Source organism: Squalius cephalus (assembly GCF_949319135.1).
Source record: "Squalius cephalus genome assembly, chromosome: 11".
Classification (NCBI taxonomy): Eukaryota; Metazoa; Chordata; class Actinopteri; order Cypriniformes; family Leuciscidae; genus Squalius; species Squalius cephalus.
The window spans coordinates 17,200,120-17,222,075 of record NC_137132.1 but is presented as its reverse complement, the minus strand read 5'-3'; the positions used below and the strand labels follow the sequence as shown (position 1 = coordinate 17,222,075).

The 21,956-nt window shown below is 37.2% G+C and overlaps 1 protein-coding gene across 1 annotated transcript; it reads right to left on the bottom strand.

Moving 5' to 3' along the window:
• Positions 1 to 607: 607 nt before the first annotated feature.
• Positions 608 to 20,745, bottom strand: cpda (carboxypeptidase D, a). Its single transcript, XM_079886953.1, has 21 exons — positions 19,982 to 20,745; positions 18,849 to 19,096; positions 14,642 to 14,784; positions 14,373 to 14,542; positions 12,772 to 13,151; positions 12,496 to 12,687; positions 11,310 to 11,477; positions 11,118 to 11,227; positions 10,894 to 10,999; positions 10,498 to 10,640; positions 10,241 to 10,410; positions 9,252 to 9,554; positions 7,541 to 7,736; positions 6,346 to 6,481; positions 6,090 to 6,236; positions 5,884 to 5,982; positions 5,634 to 5,698; positions 3,294 to 3,425; positions 3,017 to 3,202; positions 2,471 to 2,573; positions 608 to 2,366 (listed from the first exon to the last, which is right to left on the bottom strand). The coding sequence occupies exons 1-21, from the start codon at positions 20,611 to 20,613 to the stop codon at positions 2,140 to 2,142; spliced, it is 4,056 nt and encodes a 1,351-aa protein (XP_079743079.1). The 5' UTR covers positions 20,614 to 20,745; the 3' UTR covers positions 608 to 2,139.
• Positions 20,746 to 21,956: the final 1,211 nt, after the last annotated feature.

The window sequence follows — 21,956 nt, the reverse complement described above, 5'->3', positions numbered from 1 at the left end:
ATTTCAACACACTCCGCGCTGCGCGCCGCCGTCACAGCGCCACCGCGGGGATCGCAGAAGATGCGCGCTCTCCTTTAGCATTTGAAAATACACTTCAAAATACAAGCGCATTAAACACGTTTAAATTGATTCCATTTCCCTTATTTAATATATAAAAATATATAATACTATTATACAGTATTATACATTATATATATATAGAATTGTATCACTATGTTTTTTGTTGTATTTGTATTTGTGTATGTGCACTGGAAGCTTCAGTACCAAGAAAAAATCCTTGTGTGTGCAAGCACACTTGGCAATAAAGCTCTTTCTGATTCTGATATTGTTTTTCATTCTTAATCCTACTTTAAATGTAATCCTACATTTTCTGTCTATTCTCTTGTGTAATGTATGTATGTATAAGCTCCTGGAAACTACAGCAAATTCCTTTTGTGTTTGTGCACACTTGAGATTAGATGACAAAATAATCTTATAGCCTAGTAAATATGAGTTTCCATGTTCTTCTTTTTTTTATAGTTGGAAACTGCATAGCTACTACAGCACCATAAAAATACTGCATAACTGCATTAAAACCTGATCATATTAAAGAAAAGCACATGAAATATTCAGAACAAAGTTTCATCTTTATTTACATCTCATTTAATTACACACCATTCACCATTAGAAACACTGACGACGCCGTCGCAACGTACTGTTTGCTGGGCGTAAACAGGTTTATTTGTGCAGTTCTTTCACTCTCGAAAGGAATTGCACTTGTGTAATTTAAATATAGTTGGCAACAATTCGATATGTACAATCATTGTTGTATAAAAAAAGAAAGAAAAATAAACATCAGCACAAACATAGAAAAGTTAGACATATTTGTTCAAAGTCAAACACACCCAGACATTTACATTCAAGCATGACAATCAACATCAAGCCAAATTGAATTAAGATTTTGTTGGTAATGGGATCAGCAACTAATTAAATCATAGAAACAATTCTCCCACTTATTAACATTTGCCCTGTATGAATGATCAATCTGGCACAGAATGATATGAATTATACATAAAAACCTGAATCTTCCATTGAATTTTAATAGGGTGTTTGTTGCTTTTTTCTTTTAAAAGCACGAGCAAACCACACCACTCCTCATTCTTTTTCATTAGTTTCCTGAATTGTAAATAACATTTACATGTCAACTACATAAATGAAGTAATGACGGCATTGCTTATTCTGATCTTTCTGGGATGCATGAGAGTGGGTGAAAAAAATAAATATATTCAATGGATGGATCTTAAAACAAAAATAAATATTTTTTTTAATTTTTTTTAAAAATGAACAAAATAGGGACAACATTTTCAAGAGTGCACATTAAGACAAAATAATACAGACACACTGACTAAACACTATCATGTCCGAGTGGAGTTATTATTAAAAGTTCCACCATATCCCCAGAATATCAAAAAAGAGAAATGGGAAGGCAGTAAATGAGCATGAGTATGAGTTTGTCTGCTATGTAACGAACGAGACACCTTTATGACAAACGTGCAATGGTAGAGAGAAATTAAATGTAAATATCTACATTTAGTATGTTCAAAACCCTCACAGTCTGAGACGTTTAATGCTGTTGAAATCTGTTACACATACTAATTGGATGAATAACGCCATAATGTAAAATAATTGGGCCATTTCACTTGCTGTATGACAGCAGTTTGTTAATCATAAGAAATTTATAATGAAGCCAATGAGCGAACCAGATTCTCAAACCAAATGATTCCGGACTTTGACACGGGTCCACAGAAAAAAGGGGAACAAAATTCCATTTACACTACAAAATTGTCATCCTCACAACTGCAGCGTCCATGCAATCTCAATTCTAACAAGGCACAGTGTTTCATAATCCTGTTGAGATGGATTCTAGCTGTTCGATTTCCTTTATAAAGGGTGGAGGACCAGTATTACACAGACCCGGAAAACTAAGCAGGCTGGTTGAGAGCAGTGGTCAGTTGCATACACTACGATTTCATCTGGGCATTAAAGTGCATCCCACAGTGATTCTCGGGATTTAGATGGTTTGGACTATAATGCTGTTGGCCGTTGAGCGCCCTCTACAGGCCCTGCAGGCAGTGGACAGATTTAGAGGATGAGAAGGTCTTAAAGTTTGTTGGTGTATAGCGTATCCTCGTCACTTTCGCTCTCATCTTGAAATTCGTGGCTCAGGAGAGACTTTTTGGAGCCCATAGACATGAGGCGGATCTCATCATCATAGTCGTCCCGGTGCTGCCGTAGCCGATGGAATCCGTCCTTTTGTCTGTTCGACTTTGCTGAGCAGACGCACCAGATGATGCAGGCTGTCACGACCAGGGCCGTCATTGCGGCAGCTGTGGGATTGAGAAAAAAAAAAGACAGCCATTGAAAATTTGCATATTAAATAAGTATTTTTTTAAAAAATGGCCTCATGCCTTGAGCGATTTGATCTGCCTACCTGCACTTGCCACGACTAATTCTCTTGGCAGGCCAAATATATCGTTCTCCATGTCAAATTCAATAATAATGGAACTTGCTGCTTCAAAAGGTGACACAGACACCTGAAAAGACCACAGGAACAGTGAAAAAAATGTATGCATAGATAGCGTTTCTCATTTAAAACGTATAGTATATTATTAAACAATAAAAATGAATTTTAATTACACCATCTTCTTCATTACATTGAATTGTATATTATTATACATTTAAATTAAACTAAATGTTCTGTATTACAAATATATATAAAATAATAAAATAAAATGTATGGTATATTATTAGACAATTCAATTATCTCCATTATTATACTGCATTGTATATTATAGAGTTTGGTTAATTTAAACTAAATATTCTGTATAATAAATATACATAAAATAGAAGGAAAAAAAAAGACAAAACAAAAATACCATAAGGCAAACAAAATAAATCAACAACCCACACACACACACACAAAACAAACAAAAACAAAACAAAAAAACAAACCAACACAGCAAAAATAAACACTCACCTTCTGGGATTGCTGCTGGTAGCCGTCAGCCACCGCTTCAATGTTGTGTAAACCAGGGGCCAGAAGGGCGTGGAAATATCCTCCCTCACCCGTGAAGACTCGGACACCACCATTCAATACTATTATAGCACCCACGATGGGCTTACCGTTCTTATCCTTGACCACTCCACGAACCCCTTTGTGTACCTAGAACAGAAGAACCAGCTTCAGCAAGGACTAGCTGAGATTCAGCGGAGGGCGATGAACAGAGAGGCAGAGAGTACAACAACAGACTGACCTCAACCAGCATGCTCAGAAGAGACTTCCTGTTCTCGGCCCAAAGCGTGGGCAGCATTTCAGCTGGTGGGAACAGGCAGCAGCTGGTGTAGACCGTCATCTCAGGACAGTGCCCAAAGTCCACACTGAAGTCCTACAGCATGGAAAGAAAGTAATCGGAGAGTCAGGGAAATTTTAAAAATTACTGTATGTTAGTAATGACCCAAAAATGGGGTTCTGGTCCGTTCTGATTGGATTGCAGAGAGCAGTGAAAAAAAGCAAGGCTAAATGCAAAACATTAATTTAGAATAGCAAAACGCTTCCCGTATACACTCACCTAAAGGATTATTAGGAACACCATACTAATACTGTGTTTGACCCCCTTTCGCCTTCAGAACTGCCTTAATTCTACGTGGCATTGATTCAACAAGGTGCTGAAAGCATTCTTTAGAAATGTTGGCCCATATTGATAGGATAGCATCTTGCAGTTGATGGAGATTTGTGGGATGCACATCCAGGGCACGAAGCTCCCGTTCCACCACATCCCAAAGATGCTCTATTGGGTTGAGATCTGGTGACTGTGGGGGCCATTTTAGTACAGTGAACTCATTGTCATGTTCAAGAAACCAATTTGAAATGATTCGAGCTTTGTGACATGGTGCATTATCCTGCTGGAAGTAGCCATCAGAGGATGGGTACATGGTGGTCATAAAGGGATGGACATGGTCAGAAACAATGCTCAGGTAGGCCGTGGCATTTAAACGATGCCCAATTGGCACTAAGGGGCCTAAAGTGTGCCAAGAAAACATCCCCCACACCATTACACCACCACCACCAGCCTGCACAGTGGTAACAAGGCATGATGGATCCATGTTCTCATTCTGTTTACGCCAAATTCTGACTCTACCATCTGAATGTCTCAACAGAAATCGAGACTCATCAGACCAGGCAACATTTTTCCAGTCTTTAACTGTCCAATTTTGGTGAGCTCGTGCAAATTGTAGCCTCTTTTTCCTATTTGTAGTGGAGATGAGTGGTACCCGGTGGGGTCTTCTGCTGTTGTAGCCCATCCGCCTCAAGGTTGTGCGTGTTGTGGCTTCACAAATGCTTTGCTGCATACCTCGGTTGTAACGAGTGGTTATTTCAGTCAAAGTTGCTCTTCTATCAGCTTGAATCAGTCGGCCCATTCTCCTCTGACCTCTAGCATCAACAAGGCATTTTCGCCCACAGGACTGCCGCATACTGGATGTTTTTCCCTTTTCACACCATTCTTTGTAAACCCTAGAAATGGTTGTGCGTGATTGTGAAATACTCAGACCGGCCCGTCTGGCACCAACAACCATGCCAAGCTCAAAATTGCTTAAATCACATTTCTTTCCCATTCTGACATTCAGTTTGGAGTTCAGGAGATTGTCTTGACCAGGACCACACCCCTAAATGCATTGAAGCAACTGCCATGTGATTGGTTGATTAGATAATTGCATTAATGAGAAATTGAACAAGTGTTCCTAATAATCCTTTAGGTGAGTGTATTTTGTTCTTGACATTCAAATCTGTGTCAAATCAAACTTTATGGTGTGCTTGCTTGGTATAAGCTAGCCATATTAGACGGATACTAACACAGTTTAGTTTTGTTTAGAATTTAACCTGTCTACCATTCAAAAGCTTGCGGTCAGTAAGATTTTATTTAATAAAATGCATTTTTGCAAAATACAGTAAATACATTTATAATGTAACAAAAGATTAAAATGTTCAAATAAATGCTGTTCTTTTGAACTTTATATTCATCAAAGAATCCTAAAAAAAAAATGTCATGATTTCCACACAAAAAATTTAACTGCACAACTGCATAATAAAAAATGTTTCTTAAGCACCAAATCAGCATAATAAGAATGATTTCTGAAGGATCATGTAACACTGAAGACTGGAGTAATGACTGATTTGCCAACACAGAACTAAATTACATATCAAAATATTTTGAAATAGAAAACATTTATTTAGAATGGCAGCAATATTTCACTATATTACAGTTTTTACTGTATTTTGATCAATACTACTTTTAAAAACATCTTACCAACCCCAACGTTTTGAATGGTAGTCTACGCAAAGTAAGAGAAAATCCAGAATACAATAAACAGATTAATTTGCAACTAGGACGAATATGGTTTGTGAAGACCACAGGTTTTATGTGGTGAATTATTGGCTGCTGACATTTCATATTAATAATTGTTAATAATTGCATTTTGTTAAAAGTGTTTATAATAATATAAATATATTTTTAGTAATACGTTTTAGTACATTGCTAGGTTCTGAAGCAAAACCAGTTGATAAGCGGTATTAATGCGTTCAGTTTGTAAACTACCTTCATGCTTCCCATGTGACTGTGCCACACTGCTGCTCGAAGGACACCATCAGGAATGTTGCCCACTGGGGGAGACAGGGAGAAAGACAGAAATAATTTATAACATCAACCTAAAAATGGTTCATCTACCTAGAAATTTAACAGAGCAGAGGCTCTGAAATTGCTCACTGAGCATGCTGAGCATTTTCTTGTTACTAAAGAGATAAACCGTTATTTTAAAATCTTGAAGTATGAAAGGAAATCAGCATACGTTGGCTGCTGTTTGGACATCCAGTATTGCCCAAGTGCATTGTAGGATGGTTTTTTGCATACACAGTAGCCAAATATCTCAGCGTATCATCATTTTCAACTGTAATTAAGAAGGAAGGGGGGAAAAAAAACAAAGAAATAAACGAATCAGAACACAGATGCAATAAATGTGTAATTTCATAAAGCAGAGGATGAGTCAAAACATACCAGATTGCACTGGTTTGTCATATGGGTAGGTGACCAAAACAGAGCCTCCATCCAGAGCCACAGAGAGAGAGAAGCCCCTTTCCTGAATCAGATCCATAACAGCGCGCGTCTCTGGCTGAGGATCTGCAGCACGCTGAGAAGCATTCCCTACAGAAGGACACACAAACAGTCAGCCGTCTTGTAGACTAAGCAGTGGACCGTTGTCATTGACACACACATTATTGAAATGTAAGGTATAATTTGAATGCCATCCCACCGAAGAAGTCACTGTCAAGGTCCTTGCCGTGAACATTGGTCATGCCAACAGTGGAGGTGCAGTTTTTCTCTTTCGCCAGCTCACGTCCATCTGGGTTGATGCTGGGCAGGATAACAATTCTGGTCTCATTTATGAGCTAAAGACAGAGGGGGCATGTGAGGTACAGATTAACCTTCGTGTACTTACATTTAAAGGATTATTCTGTTTGGTTTCAATAAAATTGACTTGGCTTGGAATGATTTCCTTGATAAATAAGGTAAGCTTTTGCAGTAATTTTCTGTGGTAATCAATAACACCAATGCTGTCGATAAGCACAGAAAATGAATTTGACTTGTACTTGGGGTGAAATCTACTTAAAATGAGACTTACAATAGACGTCTATAGGATAAGCATGGTATATGTGTTTTTTTTGGTATCATAAGTGATACATCAGGCTTTTATGGCTCATATAGTATGATATAACAGAATATGGAGATCATACTCAAGAAGGAGGGGGGGGGGGGCAGCTCAATTATATTCAGCAAAAATATAGTCTATATTTCCAAAAAGTAAGATGAAGTTCTGATAGCTTGTGATGTAAATTAATGAGATCTTTATAACAGTAGACTTGTCACTCTATACCTCCCAATAATATGTCTTAGTAAGATGATATTTAAATGCTTGGTTTTATGATCAGAGCTCTGAAGTCTTTAATTGTGGGTGTCAGAACATATAATGAAATGAAATACAAGATATTCTTACACTTTACAGGATGCTTTTACAATTATACTAAAAGGCCTTTTACTTGCTAAAAAGTATGAAGGACCAATCAGACGATAGAAGGCATGTAGCAGATTGTGTACAACAGGTTTTTCAGCAGAGTTTTGATCATATTGATAATTTAGAGGCCTTTATAGGGTATTTTTTTTATAGATAGTTTAACTTGTATTTAACCCAAAGCATTTCTTATTGCTTAAACTGTTTAAATATGCCCAGTGGAACTGAGGCAATCTTTTAAACTGCTTCCTTCATCTTGGGGTGCGTTTCCAAAAAGTATCCTTAGCCAACTATGGACGCAAGTTCCGTTGAATTGCGTTGGTAGCGATGGAACTTGCGACTATAGTTGGCTTTGGGAAACGCACCCCTGGTTAGGAGGATCCTCTGATCATACTGTGACCATCAAGGGCATCACTTTTGCACAAGAAAAGCAACTCACCTTGGTGATGGCTGCGTTCTTTCCGTAGTTAATACAGAGACTGGCAGCAAACTCCAGAAGCAGCTCTGTGCCCACTGGAGCATTACCATGGATACCTGCCACAAACCGGATCTTGGGCTTTGATGGTTCTTGGACTTTAGGGTTGTTGGAGATCTCCAGAGCCCAGATAGTTCTGAACTCCACACTCTGACCAAGACTTCATAGGGGGGGAAATATTTATCACATCACTGCAATTGTTTGACTTAACTAAATGTTTTACTTCAGTTACATATTTTAATCCATTATAAACTATTATAAACTGACACAAACTGTTACAAACCAAATGCTGAAATTACCACTGGACCTACAGTACCATTCAAAAGTATGGGGTTGGTAAGATTTTATAATGTATAATGTATGTGTAATACAGTAAAAACTGTAATATTGTGAAATAAAATAAGATATAAAATAACTTATTAACTTAAAATAACTGTTTTCTGTTTTAATATAAAATGTTTTTTATTCATGTGACACTAAGCTGAATTTTCAGCATCATTACTCCAGTCTTCAGTGTCACACGATCCTTCAGAAATCATTCTAATATGCTGATTTGGTGCTTAAAGGTATAGCGGAGGATTTTCTTTTTCTGGGTGGATCATCAAGACTATTGGTCCTCCTAAGTGTCAATCATTCTGGTGATATGTTTTACGTAAGGCCGTCGTACGTGCTCATGCACACGATTCACACGATGGCGTGCGCTCAAAACACAGGTTGGGCTTCCCACTGATGCCTCAGTCGCGAAGTTTCTACTTGACAGGTAAAGTTTGGCATGCTATTTGGAGAAATCCATTTGAAATCACTGCTAGTAAAAGTTAATGTAAGCTATGATTAGCTCGTGCATGCTCTCTCGTGCACACGTTTAATAGGCGTTCCCTCTCGGGAGCAGGTAGAGTGTTACGCATGTGCATTTTTTCAAAAAGTGGAGAGGGCGGTTCTTTTCTAAAATTCGGGAAAATCCTCCGCTATACCTTTAAGAAACATTTCTTATTAATTTTGACAGTTGTGCTGCTAACTATTGTTATGAAAACCATGAAATGTAGATTTTTAGATGAAAGTTCAAAAGTACAGCATTTATTTGAAATATAAATAATTATATATATATATATATTATTTATTTGATAATGTTTTTGTAACAACATGAAAGTTTTTACTGTCACTTTTTATCTATTAAATGCATCGTTGCTAAATAAAAGTATTAATCTCTTTCACAAAAACAAAAAAAGAAATAAAAATTACTGACCCCAAACTTTTGAACGGTATTCTACTTACCTCTTCTCTGGTCATTTATTTTAACTTTGTGACCTTAAACTTGGTTCAGCACAAACTATAATTTTCAAAAATGACTTCTGGGACTAAGCTAAAGTTCACACAGTAACTTCATTGTGTACTGAATGCAGAGACATTAATCTCTCTCATTCCCAAAGAATCGCCCTTCGGGGTTTATGGTCACAGAAACACACAGGATTCGGTTCAGGCATGTCTGCAGAGATCAGATAAACTGACTCATGCTTTTGTTCAATTTAACAGGTGTTCTCTGAGGGAAAGGAATGGCACACGTGTGAATAACAGCTCTCCAGAGAACTTCTGTGTTTAAGGTCCCTCATGATCACGGAGTTTGTAAACACTGAATCCAACGTGCCAAATGTCTGTGAGATGCATAAGAGAGCTGTACCTATGGAGTGAGGTAATCTCCGGGAAGTTCAGGGTGAGGCCGCGTAGGAACTCGGAAACTTCGCTGTACCGTCGATAACGGAAGCTGCTCTGGGTGGGAGTGTCCTTGATCAGCTTGTCTAGACCGGATTCTCCTGACAGCTGCTTGATGAGGCTCTGGAACTCCTTCACACTGGGATCCAGAATTAGGGTTGAGCCTTCTGTGTTCTGTCCAGTTGTGTAACTGTGAATCCGGGTCAATGTGAAATTAACAATCTCCACTCCTTCCTTAGGCACGCTGACATAGGTGCTGACTGAGGAGTAGCTAAAAAGATGGAGAGAGAGAATGTCAGTAATTTACAGTCTTAATGCCAATTCACAACGCACAGACAAACGCCAACAAACACGTTTGTTGGGTTTTGACGGATCAGTGTGTTACCCCTGTTGGCGTCTGTCTGGGGTATTTTTCACCCGACTGAACATGTTCAATCAGAGTTTGTCGGTGTCTGTTGGGGCAGTGTGAACATGACAGTTATTTTTCATATTGTTTGTTGGTGTTTGTTGGCATTTGTCTGTGCACTGTGAATCGGCCTTTATGCAAAAAGAAAAATATTAAATAAATACCCATGATGCTAAATAACTCTTTAGGGCTGTTAAAGAGCAATTGAAATAAATTAATAAGTGAACACATATATAAATACAATGATTATTTATCTAAACTAATTGTAAATAATTGCATATCAACATTTGCTGAGAAAGTCTCCACATATTAAAATAATTCAAAGCTATTACATTATTGTTGCAGATAAGTACAATTTTTAATATACATTACAAAAAGTGGCTTAATAAGTCAATATATAGTTACCGTATTATAGTTACAAATATTTTTGTTGTTTATATGTTTATAACTAAACAAAAGCAGATCACAACCTGTAAGCTTCCATATGTTTGGAAAAAATTGCTATCTTTTAGTTTGGTGCCACAGTTAGTGCAGAAAATTCATGAAAGTACCCTTGGGCAGAGACATTCAGAAGGTATTTTCCTGGGACGAGTAAGCGCCAGTAGTCTCCTGCGATGTTGGATGTGATGGAGTGATTGATCTGGTCCACAGTGATGGTCGCATTGGGGATGCCAGATCCATCTTTGCTGTCGATCACCATTCCTTTTATCCCACGGTGGACCTGAACATCCAACAAATAATTTTATAAAAATTGGCAGAATAGAGATGGAAAAGAAAATATGAGAAAGAAACAGCCAGACTGTTTGACCTGATGGATGAACTGCAGAAGTGATTTGCGGTTTTGTTCCCAGTATTTTGGCAGGTCTATTGCTGGTGGGTATTTGTAACAGCCCAGTTCAATGGTCACCTCAAAGCAGTTAGTGTTGACGTAGTTCCAATCCTGCATCCCTCCTGAGGAAAAAGCACATAGTTTATATTTACTTCTTATTAAAGCACTTTTTAATTTTATACAACTTTTTTCTGGATATTATTTTAGGATGTCAATATTAACAAAAGGCCATCTGTCCATTTGTCAAGTGTCTGTCTGTCAGTATGTCAACATTCAAAGTTTTGTCTTGAACTTTCCTTTTCTAGTTATTAATTACTAGTATTAATTATTAGTATTAATTACCCCCCCCCCCCACCCCCACAATCTAGTGCTCACCGTGGACATTGTACCATGCAGCGCCATTGGTGATGCCATCTTGAAAGAATTCTATGTACGGATGCAGCTCCTTACAGGGCTGACCGTCATGCATTTGAGCGTTTTCCTGAAAAAAAAAAAAATAGAATGTTTTACTGGCCATTGATTGAACTTTTAATGATTAAATATTCTTAACGACGTCATTTGATTGTTGATTTTACAGAAAAAGAAAGCCAGATATTCACCTGAGAGTAAGCGAGAGCCAACATCCTGAACACGGCATCATCTGAGGACTTGCTGTATCCGACAACATCTTCTAGATTATCGTCAAATGGATAGTTCACCACCAGAGAGCCTGATAGAGATTTATCTCGAGGTTATCCGTCTGTGTTTAGCATGCTTCCAATCAAACAGAACTATTATAAATTAGGACCTACCTCCATGAAGGTTGGCAGACAACACAAAAGGGTAGCTCTTTGCCCAGTTCATAACAGCAATGGTCTCTGGCTGTCTGGGATCTGTGATGAGGTTGAACCGGTCCGGAAAGTTACGGTTCAGGTCATAGTTGTTAGAGTTGTTGCGTCCCTGGATGCCATCGATATCTCCTGCACAAAAGAGAACGTTTTTGTTACGGTTCCATCTTCCTGCAGTTACTATGCTGCTCCAACACAGAGAGAAAAAAAATGTATTAATAATAATAATAACTTATTAATAATAATATTATTACTAAAAATATGTTGCCATTCTGTTCTCATTGTTATTATGTTGCTTCCACACAGACAGAAACAAAAAAAACAAAAAAAAATAATAATAATAATACACACTATTATTTTCATTACATAATAATATTAATAATATATTTATTATTATTCTTTATTATTATTCAACAGTTTGAGACTAACCATTTTTTATATTGGTACAAATAGAATGATGAAAAAAGACAGATGCATTTAACTCTTTCCTCGCCAGTGTGTGTGTGTGTGTGTGTGTTTTTTTTTTAAGTGGCCAGCCACTGCCAGCATTTTCGATCATTTTCACAAACTTTTCATGGTCCCCAGAATATTTTGTTATATGAATATCTGAACATGCAGTGTATCAAAAAAGAACAGAGCCTCTGCTTTTAAACAAAAAAAGCTTAATACATTATTTTTTATCATCACCTGAATGTGGGTGAGTTTAATAAAAAAAAGCAACATTTTGAGCAAAAACCTGAGAAAATCACATTTTTGTCAAAGACTACATCCAGATCGGATTCAGAAAGATGATCAAAACATAGATGGAGAAGATCAAGTCCATCAACACCCCTAATGCTTCACAGTCCTATAGGTCGACATTTCATTAAGTAACATTAGACAGTTTTAATTTATACGCTGTTTAATGTTGATGATCGCATTATTTTACATATGCATCTGCTTACATATGAGATCACTTGTTTCTGCTTCTTTTTTGCCTGTGTTTTGATTCAAAGATTCTGTACTCTTTCAGAAGATTTGTCATAGCGCTCCCTACCGTATAACAGTGAAAACACGGATAGCGAAAATTTGTCAATGGCGGGGAAGCGTTTTCTCTCAAATTCTGAAAATTTCCGTCAATAGGGGTTTCTCAGAGTTGACAAGACCTTACCCTCTTGGGACATTTCGTATCCATCTGGGTTCATTGAAGGCATGATGTGGATACGCGTGGAGTTGACGAGCTGGGTGACCTCAGGATCAGTGCCATAGTTGCGACACAGGTACTCGATGAGGTTGAGGAGCAATTCCCGACCAACCACCTCATTGCCGTGCATGTTACCAATATACTTAAACTCTGGTTCACCTGGTAAGGAAAGACGGGGTCAGTTCACTTTAGAAATGGGTTGACTTCTAAAGATGTGTGTCAATAAAAATGGGTGGGAAGTACCTAACTCATGGACACCAGGATTGTTGGAGATCTCCATGACCCACAGGAGACGATCCTGCACAGATTTGCCGATGGAATACAGCCGTGTGATGGAGCTGTACTCAGAGCTGAATTTCTGCAGGAACAGCTCCATGTCGTTGTAGTAATGATGGCGGAAGTCCTGGGGCTGGACCGTAACCCTGGAGCCCTGCTTTTCATCTGCTGCTGCTTTGCTGGTGCTACTGCTGTCTGTGCTGCCGCTGTCCGCAGAGGTGTCAGAGGGGGAATCTGGGATTGATAGGGTGGTCGGATTCTCATCAGTCTCAGCCACGAGGGTGATATTCAGCTCAGTTGCTTTTCCCTCATTCACCACCACCCCAGCCACGGACATGGGAATGTAGCTACATAAACACAAAGATCGACATAAAACACATAGAAAGAACACTTAAACGTGAAGGAGTCTCAGAGCATATTGTTAGTTGAAATAAATAGCAAATAAAAGCCATTAGTAGGACTGGGTATTGATACAGATTTTCCCATTTGATTCTGATTCAATTCTATCTCAATTGATTATGGTATATTTCATGTACGTTATAATGTCCATTTTGTTTACATGTGAAAGAAATTCTCTTTCTGCTAATACTATAAAATATACAAGGCAATGTTTCATTAAAAGTACTGACTTTCTAGGGACATTTGTTTTGGCTTCACAGGTTGCAATGAATGTTTCTGATTTGCTAAAAAAAAAAAAAAAAAGAACCAGCTCATAAGAGTCATTTGTCTGTGAATTTTGACTATATAGACCAGCATATTTAATTTTGGACAGGAATGAAAACAAGGCTGTGAGGGACAGAAGTACAGTGCGTTCAAAGGATTGTACTGTTGTTTAACAACAAACCAATTGTCCAGCTGATGAAACATCTTTCTGAAAAAACTTTCAGTAAACAAAAACTCCATAAAACAGTTTAGAAATTTGTGTGATCTAGGGCCTTTGTACTGTGCGTGACTGTAAATGTATCCCTCACAGCCTTGTTTTCATTCGTGTTAAATTCAATTCGCTATCTAACCTGACTAAGGTCTATTGGTCGTGCTTTGGTTAACTAAAAAAAACTTGTTCATTAGAGTCATTTGTTCGTGAATCGGACTACACTGATTGCTTTTGATTCACTAAAAAGAATGAGCTCATAAGAGTCACTTGCGTGTGAATCTGACTACATTGGTCATGTTGTATGTTTTTGATTTACTAAAAAGAACTGGTTCATACAAGTCATTTTTTGAATTAGACTACACTGCAACTATTAACATTTTTAATATTAATTTTATAAATTAACAACAGGGCCCAAACTATGCAGTTCAGCAGAAAGCAGTGATATCTGCAGGACAGGCAACGCTGTACATTTTCACACAGCAACTGAACAATGGCACAGAGTACAATATCTTTTTTTTAAGATATCAATATTGGGATGTAGATGCTAGAATAGAACAGAAATTCAAAAAAATGTACCCAGCCCTAGCCATCAGATGTACGAAGACCACTGATTAAGGGATTTTCCTCAGAATATTGAATGCGTTTATATACAGTTTTCCTCATAAATATGCACTCCATCATATTCCATACTTACCCCGGGGCTACAGCTGTGATGGTGTAGGTGCCGGGCAGCAGCAGGCGATAGTAGTCACCAAAGCGTGCAGTGCTCACATTGTGGTTGATGCCTGCAACCATTATCACAGCATCTGCGAGAGGGGCTTCATTCTTGGCTGCTCTCACAAAGCCACGCACTCCAATATGAATCTGAACACATACACAACAAGGTAGAAACTCTGAAAACGAAGCCACACTGACATTCTTGTAGGGCTCATTGTCATTGTTAACACATCAAGTATCTCCTACCTTCTCCATGTAGGCCAGCAGGGCCTCCCGATTGTTGTCCCATTCTGTTTTGAGTTGAGATGAGGGTGGGTACTTGCAGCAGCTGAGCTCCATAGTGATTTCAAAACAGTTCCCCTTCAGGTAATTGTAATCCTGCATACCCCCTAATGAAAAGTAAGGACAAATTGTGTACCAAAGGCATGGGATGAATTGACATAGTGGGATTGTCAACGCTTAAACTGTAGGCTTCTGCAAACACGAGGAACATCTCAATACAAAGAGTCTTTCAAAAGGTGTAATGTCAAGAATGTTTGGCCAGTTGCTAATGTTAGGAGCATGTAATATATGTGAAAGGAAATCATTCATGTATACCAACCTACTTTTATATCCTTGAAAAAAACAAAAAAAACAAGCTCTAACCCATTTTAAGATTGATTTCAGAGAATAAAGAGCTGACAGATATGGGTTAGAACACATATAGGTTATATTGGTCTAAGGTAGAACACACTGTCATCTAACGTTTGACGACTCCTTCAGAAACCAAACCAATGCTGATTTTTTACATGTTTTTGAAAGTCTGTTTTCTATTTTAATATATTGTGAAGTGTAACTTATCCCTGTGATGGCAAAGCTGAATTTTAAGCATCATTACTCATTCTTCAGTGTTACTTGATTCTTCAGAAATCATTTGAATATGCTGATTTGCTCAAGAGAAAAATTCCTACTATTCAATGTTGAAAACAGTTGGGCTGCTTAATATTTTTGTGGAAACCGTGATACTTATTTCAGGATTCTTTGATTAATAGAAAGTTCAAAAGGACAGCATATATTTAAATATAATTATTCTGTAACATTATGAATGTCTTTACTGTCACTTTTGATCAATTTAATGTGGTAGATTCATGTACTTTAAACGGTACCATGGCACTGGCAACAGCGAGGTTATGGGTTTAATTCCCAGGGATAAAACATACAACATTAAAGCACTGTCGCTGTGGATCAAAGTTCCTCAAAATCAGCTGAACAGGACAAACTAACGGCAACTCGAGATTGCAATAAGCACGACGCAGATATATCTGCATGTGTTTTTTAACAGCTAAAAAGGTCTTGATTGTGAAAGACGTGGACTTCTGCTCTTTGCAGAATTGACTTTCTCAGACGGTCAATACAAATGCAATAGTAAGAGATAAAGCCGAGTTCATGCAATGTAATTTCAAAGTAAAAAGACAGTCCACTTGCCAATCATGGCAATGCCCTGGGCAGCTATCTCCAGTCGAGCAAATTCAGAGGACAGACCAAAAATTCCTCGCAACACTAATCTTTCACGAAGATAACAACAACTGAAACTGTATTTAAGTTATTCCGGCTAATTCACGCAGTCTAGAGCAAGCCTAACATTACCTAACAAGTCAAATGACTCTTGTAATTATAGGTATGTGAGGTCAAATGTCTCTGCCCCATGTTTTCTGTCTTTCTATAATATGTAACACTGTATGCTACCAGTCTAGCATGTTTTAAAGGTGGCAGAAGCCCAGTTACTCTATTTGACAGCATACATCCTTATTAACAGTTATTCTGACTTCAACAGTTAGACAGAAAACAAACATATATGAGGTCATCCTGATTAGTCACAGAAGAGAGATCCTGTTTTAGCACATGATTATTTGTTAAAGGGGTGGTATAATGCCCTTTTCACAAGATGTAAAATAAATCTCTGATGTCCCCAGAGTGTGTATGTGAAGTTTTTGCTCAAAATTCCCCACAGATATTTTTATATAGCATGTTAAAATTGTCACTTTTTGAGGGTGAGCAAAAATGCACCGTTTTTGTGTCCGTCCCTTTAAATGCAAATGAGCTGCTGCTCCCGGCACAGAGGGCGGAGCTTCAACAGCTTGTGTCCTTTTACCTCACACAGACATGCACTGAAAATTTCAAAAACTTTTAGCCTTTTATGTTCAAACTGGAGTCAGACAAATGGAGAGACTCAAGAAGAAGTGACAACATGTATACAACATTTCTGAATGGATAGTTGATGAATTTATGTAGCGTATGTGTAGTTATCTTCTAGTTATTTATTAGCATATTCTGTCTTGATAATCTATAAATCGTGTTCCGGGGGCGGGGTTTATTTAAATTTGAGGGTCAGTGGTGTCACTAACCCGGGAGGAATGTCGTGTAGTCCCTACCAGCCGTTTGTTGTAGTTCTTAAAAAGCAATTTCTTTAAAACAAAATATCTCCCTTTGCTTTGAACTTTGAGCGTCATAACTTTGCAGAGGTTGTTTATGCTCAAACAGCAACATTACACACTAACTAAAGTTAGAAAAGTGAAGTCATAATCAACCACCCCTTTAATACAACCAAGAAAAGAATAGGTTCAGCTTTCTTATTAAACTATACTTCACTCTGGGCTGCCAAAACAGAGTGTAGACAGCGTATTAATGTTGCCTGGGTCCTATGGTCAAAGCATCTTATGTACCTAGGGCTAACCTTATGTTTATGTTGCCCTAACCCTAAGAACATAAGACCATTTGTCATGTGTTCATTAATTGCAATTTAAATCTGAGGAACATAGGACCCTGAGAAGAACAAAGGAATGACTGCCTAAATATAGCTGGAGTTTGTCATAAAATGATTGAATATTAACTTTAAAAACGCAGCTGGTGGTCTGCAGATCTTCAAACTGTGTTGGGTACAATCTCAGAAACAGGATTCAGGTCATTGAACAGACTTTGATACTGGTTTCTATGGTAGAATACCAGTTTCTAAGCAAAGAGAAAACAAAAAGACAAAACTAAATAAATATATACACTCAAATAAAAAAAACTTTATGAGGAAAACCAATTTGAGGCATACTACACTCACATAACTTATGCAGTGATGTTATTAAGTAATACGATTTTTAAAAAGTTTTCTTTTATTGAAATAAAGCTGAAATAAAATAAAATATAAATATTGGATGGAAAAACTTAAACGTGAAAAAGCTTTTTTATTTATTTAAAAAAATGCAATGTTGCCTTGAAAACAAACTGAAACAAAATAGGTTAAAGATGAATTACTAAAACGAAAACGAAAATAAATTAAAGCTAAATAGAAATATATAAAATAAGAAAAATGACAAAAGCACATAAAATTACTATAACTTAAACTAAAATTTAAATGAAAAATATAAAACCTAATTCAAAATATTAATAAATACTACACATGATACTAAAATAACACTGGTCTTATTATCACCTTATGACTTAACCTCCCTGTCAAATGCACCAATAAAACGTTATAAGGTCAACAACACGCATCTTACAACAAACAACTAAAGATCAGGTGACATTTGTATAGGAATTATGCAATGTATGAAATTTAATGTCAAAAAGGGTGTCATATTTAATTTTGGGATCTGTTATGTTGTACTTTCAGGTGGTTTTAATGGTCACCAGACATTTAATGGTCCAGACATTCGGGAGAGATTAGGGGTTCACACAGGAGGTACTCCCTTCGTAAACAGCACCAAACAAACTGCCACCGCTTTATAAAAACTGAGGGAATAACATCCAAATGCAAGAGGTGTGATTTAATCACCATTAGACTGGTTGAGCAAGTCTTAAGGTACATCATGGATCTGTGACCTGCAAGCTTCAAGGAACATTGTGGATCAGATTTCTTCTGTTTGACAGTGATGGTTGAGAAACCGGACTGTACAGACTTGTAAGGAAAGTAATCAGAGAACACCACAACAGTACACTTACAGTCCAGGTTTTGGATTACTTGCTATACTATTGTGTTTCTTACAAGTGCTGTTTGAGAACATTATAAATATTCCCCCCCAAAAAAACAAAGAAATATCGTCTCCAGCATTCCTCAATTTTAATGCAGCTACTATTACTATGTCAACATTTGAAATATGTGACCAAATGGTGTTTGTTTACCAACTCATTATCATACTTCCCAATAGGAAATATGCAACGGAATGTTTTGAGTAAAGAAGGATGTGGGTGGAGCCAAATAAAGACTGTTCCACTGAACTTAACACAGACTACAAGAAATTACCCCCCCCCCCTCCCTACTTACTTATGTTCTCTGAGGAACAAGAAACAGAAAATAAGTAATACATTCACTGAAGTGAAGTTAATTACTCATGAAGCTATTATCTCAGTGGGTGAAATTCAGATAAAGAGAACAAGGAAAAGGGTGAATTAAAGCATGGCTAGGGAATAAGTGTTGCTAACATACCTGTCACATCATACCACTTTGCTCCATTTGTGATGCCATCCTTGAAGGTCTCACTTAAGTTTCCGTCACAGTTCGGCTGACCAGTTTTCATAACAGGGTTATTCTCTGCGTAAACCCGGGCCAAGTAACTGAAGATAGCATCATCGGGCGATCTGCTATAGGTGCCCTCTGCCTCATGGCCTGCAGAATCATCATAAGGATAACTGGCCACCACTGTCCCACCATGCAGATTCCCAGAGAGCACGAATCTAGAAAATACAATCAGAGAATATCAGATGAGTTATAATTCACATCTACGTCACATACACTGGATTAAGACATTACAGACATACAAAGATTAATAATAACAATAATAATTATTGTAAATATTACAAAAAAGTGAAAAAAAAATTTGTAGAGCTGAATTAGAACAAAGTATATTTATAGAAATTGCTCGTAAAAACAAAGACAAAAATAAAATACATTAATAAGTTGTTTGTGATTGCTGGATTCCATAAAGATTATCATTATTATTATTGTAAATGTAATCTCTATAAAGTCTTAATCCAGTAATCACAAACAACTAGAAAAAGTTGTTTTTTTTTTCTAATTCAGCTCTATAATATCTCATTTTTCTGAATAATAATAATAATTATTATTATTATTGTTATTATTATTATTATGGTAATACTTTACAATAAGGTTTAATTTGTTAACACTGGATAACTACATTAGTTAACACAAAATGACAATGAATAAAACACTTAGCCCCAAGCTAACATGAACTGATAATGGACATTTACTAACATTAAGTAATATTATTAAATACTGTAACATGTGTAATGTTCATGTATTGTAAAGTGTTACCATTACTATGATTCAGAAAAGTGAAATATTGTAGAGCTGAGCTGAATTGGAAAAACGTACATTCATGAAAGTTTTTATAATTAGCTAGATTTTACAGGCAACATTCCTGATTCCTGGAACACCCTAGGCTAGGAACACCCAACAGGTTGGGAAATATATCTTAAGATGGTAGCTGTGTTTTGGGAAAGTGCAGATTTTTTTTTTTATTGGTTTAAGATGGTCTTTAAATTGGATTTTCTTGCAGTTCTTCTGTCAGAAAGTTGGGTTCGGTTTGCGAATGGTCTTACTTGTTCTCCAGGATCCACTTCATGACAGCAGCGCCTTCAGGGATGTCTTCTGCTTTCACGTGTACCTCTTCAAACTGGTCTGGGAAACTTCTATTGAGGTCGATGTTTTTAGCATTATACCGACCCTCATCTGTGCCCGTACAATCCCCCTCAATAGACTTCTCAAATCCATCAGGGTTCATGCTCGGCATGATATAAATATCGGTGGTGTTGAGCAGCTCTGTGACCCGCTGATCTTCTCCGTAGTTCTCCAGCAGATACTCCAGTAGGTAGATCAGGACCTGTCGGGACACGGTCTCGTCTCCGTGCATGTTGCCCACGTACTTGAATTTGGGTTTTCCTGGTAACGTTACATCAACAGTGGGGTCCTTGGTGACTCTCATTACCCAAAGCTCCCTGTTCTCCACTGATTTGCCGATGCTGGTCAGATTTGCGATGTTTGCGTATCTCTGGGCGAGACTTTTAAGAAGGTCAGTAAGTTCGGTGTAATTGTAGTATTTGTTGTAAGTCTCTGCCTCCTGCTCGCCGAGAGGAGCTGAGTTGATGGAGCTGATATAAACAACAAGCAGAGATAAAACCAACAGCGGGAGTTTATGCGATGAACACAAGTTGTTTACCCTCTGTCCCGACATGTTTCCGAAGGCACCTTGACGTATACATGAAATCCTATAAATCTGTCCGCCCGGAGTCAGGTCCTTTCTTTAGCCTGACGTCGGGGTATTTTTAGTAGGAACTTCCTGGCTGCTAACGCTTTAACAAAGGGCGGAGTTTCGATGACAGCCGGAGTAGTTTCAAAATAAAAGTCACGACTACAAATTTCTGCCGTTCTGCTGAAAATGAGAACATGCCGATGTCTGTATTTAACTATTTTAATTACAGAATAGTCGATTTGTTTTTTGAAGTGTCGTTGGTTTTATTGATGGTATATCAAGTGCACCAACCAGTCAGCATGAAGTTTGTTATGTTTGTGTAAAATAGATAATTGTGGAGTTATTAATGTTTTAACGGCAATAGACGTGAGAAGTCTTTTTAGATCAGTGGCAACTTAAAAAAAAAAAAAAAAATTATATATATATATATATATATATATATATATATATATATATAAAACACTTTCAAAAATTCTTCAAGACCTGGAACCTGAGACAACATCGCACATGTACATCTCGGAGACGCTTATTTGATGTCTGCTTTTACATCTGCAAGATGTATTTTTTTAGAGTGTTTGGTCATCTGCAATAGGTCTCCAGGACATTTCCTGTTAGATGTCTTTAAGATGTGTTAAGATTTAGAATGTATGTAAAACTGCTTTTTCTAAGATGTTTATCAGATGTTTTTACACAGCAGATGGTTTACAGATTAACAGATCTTTAGTGGACATTTTACAGACGTAGGCCTACCTGTGCTATCTGCAAGGCTTAACCCCTTAGGCCTCCGTGGATTAAAATAGCAGTTCTGAAAAAGTACTAATTCAACTTAAATTAAATTGAAAACATGTAAACTGATATCTTTCTTACTTTAATTTCTTTCCTTAACAACTCGTTTTTATTGAAGTACAGATTTGTGGAATCTCAAAATCAATTTTTTTTTTTTTTTTTACTCTTCTAGTTTTGATTAATAATAAGAGGATTGAAAACAGCTTTGTCATCATTATGGCAGTAGATGGAAATATATGGGCAACTGAGGTTCCCAAACCTTTATTTTTAATACTACGAGTGTCCATAGATTAAAACAATTAGCTGAATTAGGCCTATAATTAATTTTTCTGTTTTTAATAGTTGTCATGTAAACACCCTCTTTCAGAAGTTTTAGGAGCTGTATATTCTTCAGGCATCTTACACTTTTTAAATAATGAATTTACATTTGTAGATTACTGGATAAGGATTAAGGATAATGTTTTAATATTTTTTACTTAATTTCTACCATGTAATGCCTGGCATAACCAGAAAATTAAATATTCTTTATAAAAATGCCC

Bases quoted from the DNA above. Each gene is read 5' to 3' on its own strand.
- cpda (XM_079886953.1), bottom strand. From the start codon at position 20,613: ATGTCGGGACAGAGGGTAAACAACTTGTGTTCATCGCATAAACTCCCG. The intron at 14,785-18,848 runs GTATGTTAGCAA...ACTTTTCATTAG, and splicing joins AAAGTGGTATGATGTGACAG to GGGGTATGCAGGATTACAAT. The intron at 3,203-3,293 runs GTCAGTCTGTTG...CTTCTGTTCTAG, and splicing joins TTCTGAGCATGCTGGTTGAG to GTACACAAAGGGGTTCGTGG.